We start from the raw sequence: 14,770 nt of genomic DNA, 5'->3' as shown, positions 1-14,770 counted from the left end.
ATTACAAGTCTTTCTAAACCCGAATCAACAAACTAGGAAATTCATTAACTTAGACAACTGGCCATTACTTGAATTAATCTGTTTTCTAAGGATTAGCTATAGCGAATGTGAATCTAATCACTTTAGTCGGTAACCAATGAAGAATTAATCCGATATATTTACCATAAAATCATCCATGGGAACAAATGATTCGAACCTAAACAGAAGGCCTTTTTAATCATTGAATTTAGTTGATCTTTGTTTTCTTAGCTATTAGTTGCTTAGTTTGCGTGTTAGTAAAGTATTTAAGTTTCTAGTCTTGCAAAACTAGAGAAAACTCTTTTTTTACTTGTTTTATTTAGATAATATTAGCATTTATTTTAATTGTTTACCGTTCTCTGTGTTCAATACCCTACTTGCTTGAACTATATTACTAATCGATAGGTACACTGCCTTTCGTGTGTTTATTTTGTATCTAAGTTAGTAGGATTAAAACTAGTTTGTTTCACACACATCAGCGCCCCACCTTTCGATCTGTCGTATGGGCGGAAGTGTAGGACCCCAGTCTACTGTGGCGAGCTTAGGCACAAAGTGATTGGTCAGATAGAGGTAGTTCTGCAAACTACCGAAATGACACAACAGATTAGACAGCGACTGCAGACCGCTCAGAGCCGGTAGAAAAGTTATGCCGACCAACACCAATCTGAGTTGGAATTTCAAGTGGGGGACATGGTTCTTCTGAAGGTTTCACCCTGGAAGGGTGTGATCCGCTTCAGGAAGAGGGGAAAATTGAGTCCCCGTTATATTGGGTCATTCAGGATTATCGCCAGGGTTGGTAGGGTGGCTTATAGGCTAGAGATTCTGGAGGAGCTTAGCTGGATCCACAACACATTTCATGTTTCGCAATTGAGAAAATGCATTATGGACCAGGAGGCAGTGGTATCGTTGGATGACATTCAGGTCGATGAGCGCCTGAACTATGTGGATAGGCCTGTGGCTATTTTGGAAAGGAAGAAGAAGATTCTGCAGAACAAGGAAATACCTTTAGTAAAGATACAGTGGGGACATCGGAAGGGATCCGAGTGGACATGGGAGCCGGAGGCGGAGATGCGCGAGCATTACCGGCATTGTTTATTCCAACGGACTTTGAGGTAAAAGTCTAGTTCAAGTGGGGGAGAGTTGTAATGCCCCGATTCTCAGGTATTGCTTATATAAGATTTTTTGGGTTCAACTCTAGTCGACGAGTTGGTTGACCTACACGTCGAATAGCAGCGGGGTGGGATCGCGTTTTAAGTGACCTACTCGATGAGTCCATGATGGGACTCAGCGAGTATGAGTTGGCAGTGGAAGCCCTAAATCCTGGGGTTTGCACCTCTATTTAAAGAAGCCTTAGCCTCCTTTGGCCACTTTACAGTCTTTGAGAGCCCCCTTAAACCCTAATTCGTGTGTGTTTGCCTTGGTGTGGTGTTAAAGCTTGGAAAAGAGGATCTTGGAGTAAGAAAGCTAAGAGTGCAAAGGAAATTGAAGCAAGGAAGGAGTGAGAAGCATGATTTACCTCAGCTAACGTCCTTTGGAGGTATAAAAGTGCCATTTCTACTTCCCTTTTTCCCTTTTGTTGAGTTTCTAAGGCTTTTATGAATTTTCAAGTTGGTGTGATGAGTTATGGGCTAGATCTGAAGTTGTAACTTCAGATATGGACCCTCCTTGGGTTCTAGAAGCATAAAGTCACAATTTTGGTTGTGATTGAGGTCCCTCTTGGGCATGAAGTTCCATTAAGACCTTATAATAGACATTTGCAGCCTTTAAGGCCATGCATGCACGTAAAGTTTGCAACTTTACGTGATAAGCATGCCATAGGAGCTTGGATCTGTTATTTGGAGCCGTTGCATGGCTCAAAACAAGTCTGTATGGAAAGAGGACTGAATGGACTCGGCGAGTTGCAAGGTTGACTCGGGTAGTCACATGAAGATGTTCGAGAACTCGACGAGTTAGATGAACAACTCAGTGAGTCCGATGAAGATCGTAATAAGACTCGATGAGTTGAAGAACAACTCGGCGAGTCGGATGAGTTTTCTCTTGGACATGTATGAGTGTGTATCCGTTGAATTGCGGGGAGGGAACTCGACGGATTGCCTTAAAGTTTGATCGAGAATCGAAGGAACTCGACGAGTCACTCCAATGACTCGGCGAATTGGAATGTACTACAGAGAACTCGGCAAGTACCCAAGGGTACTCGACGAGTTAAGGTCAACATGGATTGTTGACCTTGACTGAGGACTTTGACTTTGACCAAGGGTTGACTAGTGGGTTATGGAGCACCTTATAAGGTTAAGGACTTATGAGTATATTGTACTATGATCTTAGGTGGTGGAGCCGGTGTCGAGTGATCCGAGGGTTGGAGTGTATCTTCCGAGTCAAGATTTGCAAGGTGAGTTATTCTCACTATATCAATAATGTCCACGACACCAAGGCCGACCCTTTAGTTGTTATAGTTATGGTATGCTACATGTGGTTATGATCTATTAGATCGGAGTCGGGGTAGACAATATGTTATGCTCTTATGATCCATAGGGATTGGTATGTTAGTAACCTGCTAGGTCGGTACTCTAGTTACAGGAGATTTCTATGTTTGATGATCATTGAGACAGATATGTTTGATGTTTGTATATGCCAGTATATGATAGTATGCGCACATGGTTATTTGCTTGTGGTTGGGTTGAGGCGGTCCTGCTTTGTGTTGAAGGCCAATATATCCTATGAGCAGTCCGGGGAGACTGTAGGTTCATGTGGTGGACCAGTCATGCCGAAGGCTCGGGATAGATTCAGACAGACTGTAGGCCCGGTAGGGCGGTCCAGTTAGGCCGATGGCCCAGTATGCATGTTGATTGATTGATTATTACTGTTATGGTGTTGCCAGTGTGGTATTGGTGTTTTGGGGGTAGCTCACTAAGCCATCGGACTTACAATTTTCAGTTTATTGTTTCAGGTACTTCAGGAGATCGTGGAAAGGCGAAGGTGTGACCGTATCGCTCCTCATCCTTATGTTATGATTTTTGGGACACTCTGATGGAAAAATGATTTGAAAACATTTTGTAAACAATGCTATGTGGTTTTTCATTTATGATTGAAAAAGTTTAAATTTGGCGTAAAATTTATGGTTGTTACACTAATATGGGTGATGTTGAACAAGAAAAATTACAAGGCCTGTTTGAAGAAGCACAAAGACCATTATATAGCCATTCCAAATTTATGAAACTTGATGTTGTCTTGAGGTTGATAAACTTAAAGTTGAAAAACGGATGGACCGATAAATGTTTCACAAGTTTATTAGAGTTTTTGCATGACATTCTTCCGGAAGACAATGAATTACCCATTTCCACATACCAAGCAAAAAAGCTAATGTATCCGACGGGATTGGAAGTTGAAAGAATACATGCATGTCCAAATAATTGTATGTTGTATAGAATGTTGTTCGAGAATAAACATAATTGTGTTTTTTGCAGTGCATCGAGGCATAAACGAAAAAAAGATGCGGATGAAGTTGACGATGATATGATACAAAATGGATCACCGGCTAAAATGTTGTGGTATGTCCCTATTACACCGAGACCGAAAAGATTATTTTCTAATGAAAAAGAAGCAAAGTTACTTTGTTGGCATTCAGAAGAATGTGTAACTGACGGAAAACTAAGACATGTTGCAGATTCACCTCAGTGGAGAAACATTGATAAGAAGTATCTTGAATTTGGAAAAGAGATGACAAACATATGGTTTGAGCTTAGTTCAGATGAGATCAATCATTTTAGGAACATAAGCAGTCGTCATAGTACATAGATGATCCTTTTATGTATTTACAATCTTCCACCATGGTTATGCATGAAACGGAAATACATTATGATGTCGTTGTTGATTTAGGGGCCAAGACAGCATAGTAATGATATTGATGTGTATTTTTCTTCTTTGATTGATGACTTAAAAACTCTTTGGAGTTCGGGTGTAGACGTATATGATGCTTATAAGAAACAACACTTTTAATTGTTGGCCATGATTTTTTGTAGTATAAGTGATTTTCTAGCATACGGTAACTTGTCAGGATACAAAACAATGGATAAGAAAGCTTGTCCAGTTTGTGAAGATCAAACAAGCTTGAGATGGTTAACAAATTTCAAAAAAAACTGTATACATAGGACATCGAAGATTCCTTCCAAAGAGTCACCGTTTTAGGAAGAAAACTATTGAGTTTGACGGAAGTCTCGAGATCAGAACGATGAGGTAACCATTTGATGCATTTTCACGAGTTGCAAGTATAAATGTTGTGTTGGGAAAAAGATTTCGTGCTGATAAAAATTCCCTTTGGAAAAAAAAAGTCCATTTTTTTTAATTGCCTTACTTGAGATATTTGGATGTTAGACATTGTCTAGTTGTTATACATATTGAAAAAAAAAATGTATGTGAGTGCTTGATATGCTTATTATTAGATATGAAGCATAAAACTAAAGAGGTTAATGTACGAAAGGACATGGTCGAGATGGGGATATGTGAAGATCTTGCCCCCGAACAAAGTGCTAACCGTATTTATCTCCCACCTGCTTGTTATACTACATCAAAGGAAGAAAAAATAAAGTTTTGTCAATGTTTACATATTATTAAGGTTCCCTCAAGTTATTCTGCAACATTAAAAGATTTGTGTCGATTGAAGAGTGTAAATTGTTTGGAATAAAGTCTCATGATTGTCATGTTTTGATGACACCTATGATTCCTATCGCAATTCGTAGAATTTTACAAGATGACGTCCGACATTCTATCACTAATCATTGTTTGTTTTTTAACAACATTCACTCAAAGGTTGTTGATGTAGAAGATTTGGATCAATGGGAGAAAGACATTTATGTTACACTTTGTGAACTAGAGATGCACTTTCCACCCTCATTTTTTGATATAATGGTTCACTTGATATCTCATATCGTACAAGAGATTAAGGCTTGTGGTCTTGTATTCTTACGGTACATTTACCTTTTTGAAAGATATATGGGGTATCCTAAAAGGTTACGTAAGAAACCATAATCGGCCTGAGGGTAGTATTGTTGAAGGGTATACTTCTGAAGAGGTTACTGAATTTTGCAAAGGTAATCCTATTAATAATATATTACAATTCCGATAATTTATAATATATTATATATAATATACTAATTTATTTTTTATAGGCTACATGAAAGTTGTCGAAAGTGTTGGTATTCCTAAAAGTCGTCATTCGGGTCAACTTGAAGGTAAGGGAGGAGTCGGTTTGAAAATAACCAAGCCAACTTATAAAGAGTTACAAGTTGCACAATTGGTGGTCTTAAAGCACATGAAATGTCTTACTCTATACATTTATAAACACATGGACATGTTAAAGTCAAAATACCTAGGCAAGGAACAAATGTGGTACATAAACAATCATAACAAAGAGTTTTTTAGGCGACTGAAAAAGAAGGTAGTAGAAACTAATTTTGATGAAACTGTGAAAAGGTTGGGACATGGGCCAGATTGTAGGGTTAAATCTTATCAAGCATATGACATTACGGTTATACGTTTTATACCAAAGATCGAGATCAAAAAAGTACAATGCAGAATAGTAGAGTTACAATGATAGCATCAACAATCGAATTCGACAAACGGGATCATGATACTTTGATAAGAATAGCCAAAGATTCTTATTATGGTGTTATAAAAAAATTTGGGAGTTAAACTATTATGACTTTGTTATTCATGTGTTCAAATGTAAATGGGTGAATAACCGTACATGTGTTCAAGTTGACAATGATGCTTTTACACTTGTCGACCTTACAACTATTGGCTATGCATCTGAACCATTCGTTCTCGCAAAGCATGTCACACAAGCTTTCTATATCAAAGACCCGAGCAAACAAAAAGAGCACATCATCTTACAAGGTAAACGACGTAATATTGGTGTTGATAATGTTGTTGACGAGGAAGAATACGACCAGTTTGATGATCTAGCACCATTTTCGGTTGGTATTGAACTTGAAAATTATGATAATGTTGAACACACAACATTCGTACGATCTAAGGTCGAAGGGACATATGTTGATTAAGTGGATGATTAGTTTTTTCTTTTTGCATTTGTTACATGGTTTTTGTATCAAATACTATCCATTGATAGAGTAATTATAATTGTACTTATCTTTTGATAATTATGATGTTTCTATAGTAATATCCATTCATTATAATTGTCAAATTAAATTATAGTAGTTGTTTTAAGTGAAAATAATAAATAACATTTGTGGTTTGTATTGAATAACAGTAAATATTAGTTCTTCAGTTAACAAAACAAACCATTGCACATTGAAAGAAATGTAATGTACTTATATAATGGAAAATAACATTAAAAAAATGAAGAAACCGCCTCATAAAAAAAACTCACCATAAAATTTTACTTATTTTTATTGTGATGAAATTCAAAAGTAAATATTTATTTTTTCTAATGGAAACCGCACTCATAAAAAACAGAAAAAACATCAAAAAAAATGAAGAAACCGCCTCATTAAAAAAAGAAAAAAACACCATAAAATTTTACTTATTTTTATTGTGATGAAATTCAAAATTAAATGTTTATTTTTTCTAATGGAAACCGCACCATAAATCAAGTAGCATCGAATCTCTCAGAAACCGCCTCAAAAAATATGTTGAATAACATCAAAAAATCTGTCAATTGGAACCACCCCAAAAAAGACCTAAACCGCCTGAAAACCCCTCTTTCCCATTAAAAATTTCATTTTTTTGCCTTCTAAATTTTCATTGCGCGCCAGCTATCTCCAATGCAAACCTCCATAGCAAACCCTTTTCTCTATAAAACCTCCATAGCAAACGCCCGACGCTCCATCGTCACGTCGACGGAAGTGGTAGCCGACAAGATCGACGCTACTCCTCCATAGCTAACTCTGCCGTTCCCGTCGTCTAAATCGTTCCCCCAAGTCTCGACGTCAACACATTGTCATTTATTGATTTTTTGTTGTCTCGAGTAAGATATATATTATATTGATTTGTTGTAAAAAAGTGTTATTACCTTACAAGTTTAGAATCGTTAGAATATAAACATCTTTGTCTTTACAATAGAGTTTAGTATATACTGATTTGTTGTTGTTAAAAAGTGTTATTATAGAATCTTACTGTCTCCCGTCGTATTTATTGCATTTGTAACATATATGGGGTCTACCCATTTCATTGGATCAATTACTTTTCAGTGTATTCTGTTGGATAGTGGTTTTGTTAATTTCTTGTAATATACCATTGTATGTTATTTTGTTTAATAAATGTAATATTTGACCCCACATATATGAAGTCTACTAATTGTATTACATCGATCACTTTGCAGTTCATTATGTTGGAATATGGTTTTGTTTTCTTATAATATACAATTGTATTGGATTATGGTTTGTGTCGTTATGTCGGTCTACTGTTTTTCATGGATGAAATTATTTTTAATTTTCACAATGTTGTAAACATATAAAAATGGCAAGAAAAAAAGGTCAACACTGTGTTGCTTCATTTAAATCAAAGATTCCTCTAGAAAAGTATCGTGTTAAGTTCATTGAAAATAATATTCCAAAAGGTGGCATGTCAACTAAATTTATGTCTTGGTATGACATAATGGTTCAACATAGGTTTCCGATCGATGTAGATACTCGTAAACTTGACAAAAAATAATTTAAAGACTTATGGTCGGAAGCCAACGTATGTATATGTTAATTTATTACAAATATGAATAATATTTTTATTAATTATTGTGGTTAACCTTTTTTGTTTTAAAATTGTAGAGCCAGTGAAACACCGAGTCTGATGAACACGAAAAATATATGAGAAAAAGAGCGTTGAAATTTTTTAAATCAGTGCTAGTTTCAAAAGTTTTAATTAAAGGAGTAAATGCTTGTGAGAAATATATTTTTATGGATCCGGATGTGTGTGATAAATTTGTTGCATATAAAACTACCCTGAGTTTTTGGTGTGTTTTAATTGTTTATTTATTTATTATTATTGATAATATTAGTTGTATGTTTACAATTAATTAATAACACTAGACGAACTCCCGTTTGTTCAGCGGCACAGGTTAAAAATATATTGTTAGAATATAGTTTTCAAACACTTTTTAGTTAATTCAATTCATCAGTTTAGGTTCTTTTATTATTATTATTATTATATTTAATGTTTTCCTGTTAACTATGTTAAAAAAATATTTATTGAATTTTTTTTATACATTATTTGATAATTTACTTTAGGTTTTAAAATTTATACTAAATTTTTGAGCTTATTTGATATATTAATGTATGTTATTTATTTGACTATATATTGAAGTTAACAAATTAAATATATCATATTGATAAGTCACAAATTCTTCCATTTATGATAATGTTTACAACTAAAAGCATATTTAAGTTAATAAATTAAGTATATTGTATGGAAATATGAAAAGTTGGGAGTTTCAAATGAATGTGGTGAAAGAAAAAAAATGTTTTCTTTATAATATAGTATGATTTGTTGATGTGTGCGTAGGCAAAAAAATGCAAAAAGCTAGAAAAAACAATGCTAAAATGAAAATCATTACTTGCTTAGGACGAAGTGAACGACGAGGTCTAAAAAAAGACTAATTATATGGCCTCAACTCGTATCAAGATATGAGTTTCTGGACCGTATACAAAATGAACGGTCTAAGTTGTATTTAATGGTTTTTGTAACAAAAAAAAGGAACAAATACCTACGGTCTTCCAAAATATACAATTGAAGATTTCTATTTTTTTAAGTAAATAATATGTTATTTAACTAATGACTATTTTCATTTTTTGGTAAATTAATGTTAATATATATTTTTTTTCATAGGAAAGAGAACAGAAAAATATGATAGCTGATAGGAGTTATTATCAAAATAAGGAAGACCCGTTACTTAGACTTTTAGGACCCGAGCACGGGGGGTGATCACGGACAAAATCCAATATTATTGGGCGTACTTAGGATGTGGATGGATTGTTTAAGAATGTGGAAAATAGTCGAAGTTCGATACCACAGGTGAATACAAGCCCAACATTTCATGAATCTAGTGGTGCATCTGGTGGACGGTTGATAGAATATCCACCTGTTGAGGTAATATATTTATAGTTTATACATAAGAATGATATATATATATATATATATATATATATATATATATATATATATATATATATATATATATATATTAAGTTATGTTTTTTATATTATATTTAAAAGAAATGTTGTATGATTTGTAGGTGTAATTTGTTATTAAAAGTAGCCGACACCCAGCTGAAAGTAGCTTCTAGTTTTGCATGGCCAACCTAAGAAACGGTTATACATTTGAAACCGATAAATGAAGGTTGTGTTAAAGTGTAAGTTGGTGAGATTATAAAAACATATGGGGACTTGCCTAAGCATACCGTAACTCGAACAGATGAAGTTGAATTTGTTAAACATCTTCTTCATACACTAGTTCAATGGCCGAGATGTGCAATAGAGTTCTATTTTTATTTAAATACAACAATATATTTTAGTATATTTTTAATTAAATATTACAATATATTTTAGCTTGCAAACAAAACAACAAGCATGTCAAATAGTGGCATGGGAATGGGCTCGAATCGTACATCACCATAGATACACATTTTGAGAACATGACCACTTCAGTTTATCATCCACAGGTAGTCGACTTCGACTGGTTCACTCTTTTATTTTTTTAATTTAGTTTGATTTTGTTAATTTTATAACAGTTGTTTGTTATTTTAGTTTGAGGAAACCTACATTTATTATCAGTATATGGAAACTAATGAACCTTTACGAGGTGGTTTAGTTGATATGGTTAGTCTTAAAAAACTTGTTTTTAAATTTATTATGTTTGATTTTAGATGTTTTATGCTTGTATATAATCATATATAAGTACTATTTTTTTTAGTTATTATCTATGAATCCACCACAAAATGATTAAAATGAACCCGAATCCGAATCCAAACCTGAATTTGAATCCGAATCCAAACCCAAACCCAAACCCGAGCCGTCTATAATTGAAGATCCTAAAGTGTATACATCTTTGAGCAAAATACAACAAAGAAGTCCTAAATCCAACATGTTGCTTTTCAAGTAGCAGAAATGTTTGGGGTTACACATGTCATTAATATTCTTCAGCCCAAAGGAATGTATCCATAGGGTTGACTTGGCATCCCATATAGTGAGGTGTTACAACTATTTTTAAGGGATTGGATTGATTTTAGCGTTATAAATTGGTTTACGATGTAAGTTATTATATTTTTAATATGGTATAGTAACATTTTAGATATATTACTAATAGGGTTATTGACATAGAAGCACAACGATGTTTGTCGTTTGGTTTTAAAACGTCCTTCAATTAATTTTCGTACCTCTGACCCCACTAAAGTGACAAATTACTTGCCAAATTAAAGTTTTCTCCATTTTTTTCCCGGTTACCCGGTTGGTCAACGAAAGTTAAAAGTGCTGTGGTCTGTGATATTCAGCTGGTGTCCAGTCAGCCTATTATATCACCTTCGTAAGGATTCAATAAAACAACATTCACTATTTCCTTACCCTCCGACAAACAATAACCCTTTTGACCATGTCTTCTTCCTCCGAATCGTATAACACCCTCGCCATTTACCGGATTGAAGTGAATCCTCCCTGCTTGTGCCGCGATTAGCCTGCATCAAAGCTCAAAGAAGCTTGGAAGCCTAACAACTCAGGTGGTCGCTTCTACAATTGTGCAAAGTCAATGATAAGCCTTCGTTACAATCAGTAAGTTTTAAACCTAAAGTTTTGATTTTTGTACTGCAAACCCCCTATTTTGATCGACAAAAAAAACCCCATTTACGATGAGAAAACCCTTAATTTTGAACAGTGAAACCCTTAATCTGTTGTGTGACCTTTTTTTTGTAGATATCCAATAACAGTTGCAACTTCTTCTAGTGGCTTGACCCAACATTACCAAAACACTACAATGATATGTTATGGAACATGAAACTTAGGATCGACGACCTTTTGGTTAGGAATGGTCAAGTTGTTGAGCTGCAGAAGAAGGTGGAGAAGCACAAGCTGCTTAGGAAAGCTGAGAAGGAACTTGCTGAAGCTAGGATCCAAGAACTACTCATTGAGATTGAAAGGTTGAATAAGATGTTAAAAAAAGGTTGTTTTGATTGCTCCGGTCTACTTGTTGTTTGTGGTCATGTACTTTGAGCTGTAGTTGTTGGTGTATGATGTTGGGTCATGGTGTATATGCACTTTTTGAAATAGGGTGGATATGGGGATGTTCTTTTAGGATGGTCTTTTGGGTTATTAGATATTTGGAATATGGTATTTTGGGATGATTAGATAGTTGGAAATCAAGTTAAAGCTCTTGTAAGTGGTGCAGGGTGTATAGTGTTGTTTGATGGTGTAGTGGTGGTATATGAAATGATGATCCTTTTGAAAATTCAGTATAGGCAATGTACTTTAGCCCCATTACGTATGGTCATGTTACACCTTTTGTATGGACTAATTTTATAATAGAAAGCATGGATTCTATTCTATTTTAACCGTTCTTTATGGTTTTCTTGATAGTATACTGCATGAATTGTTATAGTGAATGAATTTTTATATAACATCATGCATGAGTTATTATAAGGTCCACAAACAAATTCCAATAAATAGCATGGTCCACATAACAATTCCAGGAGGGATAAGAAACAAGGGACCATTTAATGCATAAAAAAGACACAAAGGACACTGGATCCCACAAGATAATATATTAATAACCAAAGTGAGTGCCATACATTACATAACAATTCTGAAATAGAATATTTAAAAGAAAACATCCCAACATGTTTTTAATACATAATAAAAGAAACATCCCATGCAGTTCCCATGCAAAAACTACATTAAGTTGACTGGTTTTTCTGAAGTGCTACCCTCTCCATCCTTTCCTATAACTTGGGTTGCCAATTTTTTCTTGATGATCCTTTCACTATTTTTCATCCTCTTAAACCGGGGAATTACAACATTACCCCTCTCCCTTGTCACTTGTGTAGTCCCACTTTCCCTAGTACCTTGTCTATCCTCACATTCCATTCCTATCCTACTTCCACTCGCCTCTTCTGCAGTCTTTTTCTTCACATTTTCACCCTATTAAATGAACCATAATTAATAACAAATAAAAATAATAATAAATAAGAGTTTGTATATACCTTTGTTGTCTTAGTCCTCTTAACCCTATTACCATGTGTATATCCACCATCCATTCCTGTCCTACTACCAGTTGCGACTTTTGCATTCCTTTTCTTCACATTTTCACCCTTATAAATAAAACATAATTAATAACAAATAAAAAATTAATAAATAAGAAATTGTATTTACCTTTGGTGCCTTAGTCGTGTTAACCCTAGTTGGTAACTTGTTTGGTCTTGACCTATCAACATTTGGGCATGTCTTCTTATTATGTCCTTCCACTTTGCACAAACTACATGATATCTTCTTACCCTTCTTAGAAACTCTATGCTTTCCACTCTTTTCACTCACATCTCTAACTCTTTTAGTATTTGGCTTACCAGGCATCCTTCTATTTTTGGGGGGTAGAGTTGGAATGTAATTAGTTTTAGGCCACATCTTGCTTCCATTCATTAGACAAATTTTGTACTGGTAGGGTATTCATATACATTGCTCTACAAAAATAAGGACCCGTATATTTCTCAACATCTTTATTGAGGTACCTAATGGCAGCCACGGAATGAACACACCCATAACCATTAAGTTGCCACATCCTACATGAACATGTCCTCTTGTCTAAATCAACATCATATGCCTCACTTCCTGACCTAGTCTCAAACTGGTTGAGTCCACTTGGCAATACCTCCCAAAACCTTTGATTAATCTTTAACTCACTCAACCTCAGCCTTATTTTAGGTGAAACATCACTTGACCATCCATTAACTTTTTGCAGTGAACAACTTGTTCATCATATACATTCTCAATTCTTCAAGCATTGTGATGATAGGTTTCTTCCTGGCTTAAACTATGACCGCATTGAAACTTTCACATCCTCCATTCTCCATACTAGAACAACATCTACCAACTTGATATTAAGCTCTTGACCATGTTCTAGGGTCCTTCTCTATCAACTAGTTACTTGCCTCGAGACTCATAAGCTCAACATCCTTCATTATTTCCTTGAAAGATTGTTCTGTTGTTGCATTACATGAAGACTAAAACTTGTTAACAAACTGTTCCCTTGGAACTTTTTATAGAAGTTGGCCACAATGTGCCTTGCACATTGCCTATGCTCAATTAGTGGTAACAATTCCTTGACAGCTTCCATAAGACCCTATACCAACATACAAGTAGTTAGAAATGAATTGGGTAATATACTTTGTGAAAGAGAAACAATAAAAAGTTTTGCTTACTTTGTATTGGTTTGACATAAGAGTTAAACCTTATCCCATACCGAGATCGAGATCATCACTTATTCACTTAACAATGATATAAACCATTTCCAGTTTTCCTTGTTTTCAATACATACCACAACCAGGCAATTGGGTATATTTGGTCCTTAGCATCTCTCCCCACAGCACAAAGCAACTCACCAGTAACATAACCTTTCAAGAAGCAACCATCAATTCCAATCACCTTGTTGCATCCTTCTAACCACCTCTTCTTTACACCATCAAAACAAACATAAAACTTACTAAAGTGATTAGTTCCATTTGGCATTGTAAGAACATCCATGCTGAATATTGAACCACGGTTGGATCTTCTAATTTCCTCTCCATAAGACCAGAGTTTAGCATAATGTAGGGATGGAAATTCTCGACACGACCCGTGACACGACCCACAACACGACACAAAATAAATGGGTTTGGGTTGAGTTTTTCAACCCGCCAATCTGCCAACCCGTCAACCCGTTTATTAAATGGGTCATATATGAGTTTATTAAAAAATAAATAGGTTGACCCGTCAACCCTTTTATATGTTTAATAATATATATATATATATATATATATATATATATATATATATATATATATTATTTTCACATGTATTTTTGTATAAAGTATCAATATTTAATATGTATTATATAATAAGTATTATATATGTTTGTATTAATGTTTAGTTTGAACATGTTTCTATGAATGTTTTTCATTTTCATTTGGATGTTTAAGACTTAGGTAGTTAAGTGTCTAAAATTTGGATATGTTTGCATCAACCATCAAGAATTTATTCATGTTTAATTGTCAATTTTATTTATGGAATCTGACCCACGAACCAAAATATGACCCACGAACCCGCCAACCTATGAACCCATATAATTAAGAGGGTTGATGGGTCATACATGGGTTTATGTTCCAAACCCGCCAACCCATGACCTATATATTCAAATGGGTCGTGTTTGGGTTGACATGTTTTGACCCGCCAACTCGCGAAACGCCAACCCGAACAAGACACGATTGCTAGGTCTAGTATAATTCTCAATAAGGGTACCTTCAATAATATTCATAGCATACTGTTTGGCCCTTCTACATTGGCTAATACTGACTTCAATACCAAATTTCTGGATGGCCTCCAATCATAGTTGCCTAATTGTTAGTTTTTGTCTATTCAAAATCTCCTTGGTGTAGTGGCTACTAATCCATCTATAATTGACAATTGAACCCAATTTGTAGTTCCTAACACATTGATGCTCACTTTTTAAAGATTTAATTTGAAAATTACGTTCTGTACTCATCCAACTTGCCCATAACCTAAAAGTACA

General features: G+C 34.8%; 1 protein-coding gene across 1 annotated transcript; it reads left to right on the top strand.

Moving 5' to 3' along the window:
• Nucleotides 1-3,150: 3,150 nt before the first annotated feature.
• LOC145009929 (uncharacterized) lies at nt 3,151-6,074 on the top strand. Its single transcript, XM_078968543.1, has 8 exons — nt 3,151-3,380; nt 3,483-3,749; nt 4,038-4,156; nt 4,458-4,550; nt 4,631-4,966; nt 5,025-5,105; nt 5,184-5,246; nt 5,773-6,074. The coding sequence occupies exons 1-8, from the start codon at nt 3,151-3,153 to the stop codon at nt 6,072-6,074; spliced, it is 1,491 nt and encodes a 496-aa protein (XP_078824669.1).
• Nucleotides 6,075-14,770: the final 8,696 nt, after the last annotated feature.

The sequence above is a fragment of the Lactuca saligna genome, chromosome 8, assembly GCF_052625555.1.
Source record: "Lactuca saligna cultivar CGN05327 chromosome 8, ASM5262555v1, whole genome shotgun sequence".
NCBI classification, from domain to species: domain Eukaryota; kingdom Viridiplantae; phylum Streptophyta; class Magnoliopsida; order Asterales; family Asteraceae; genus Lactuca; species Lactuca saligna.
Note: the sequence above shows the minus strand (reverse complement) of the source record. Positions and strands in the feature narration are given on the sequence as shown.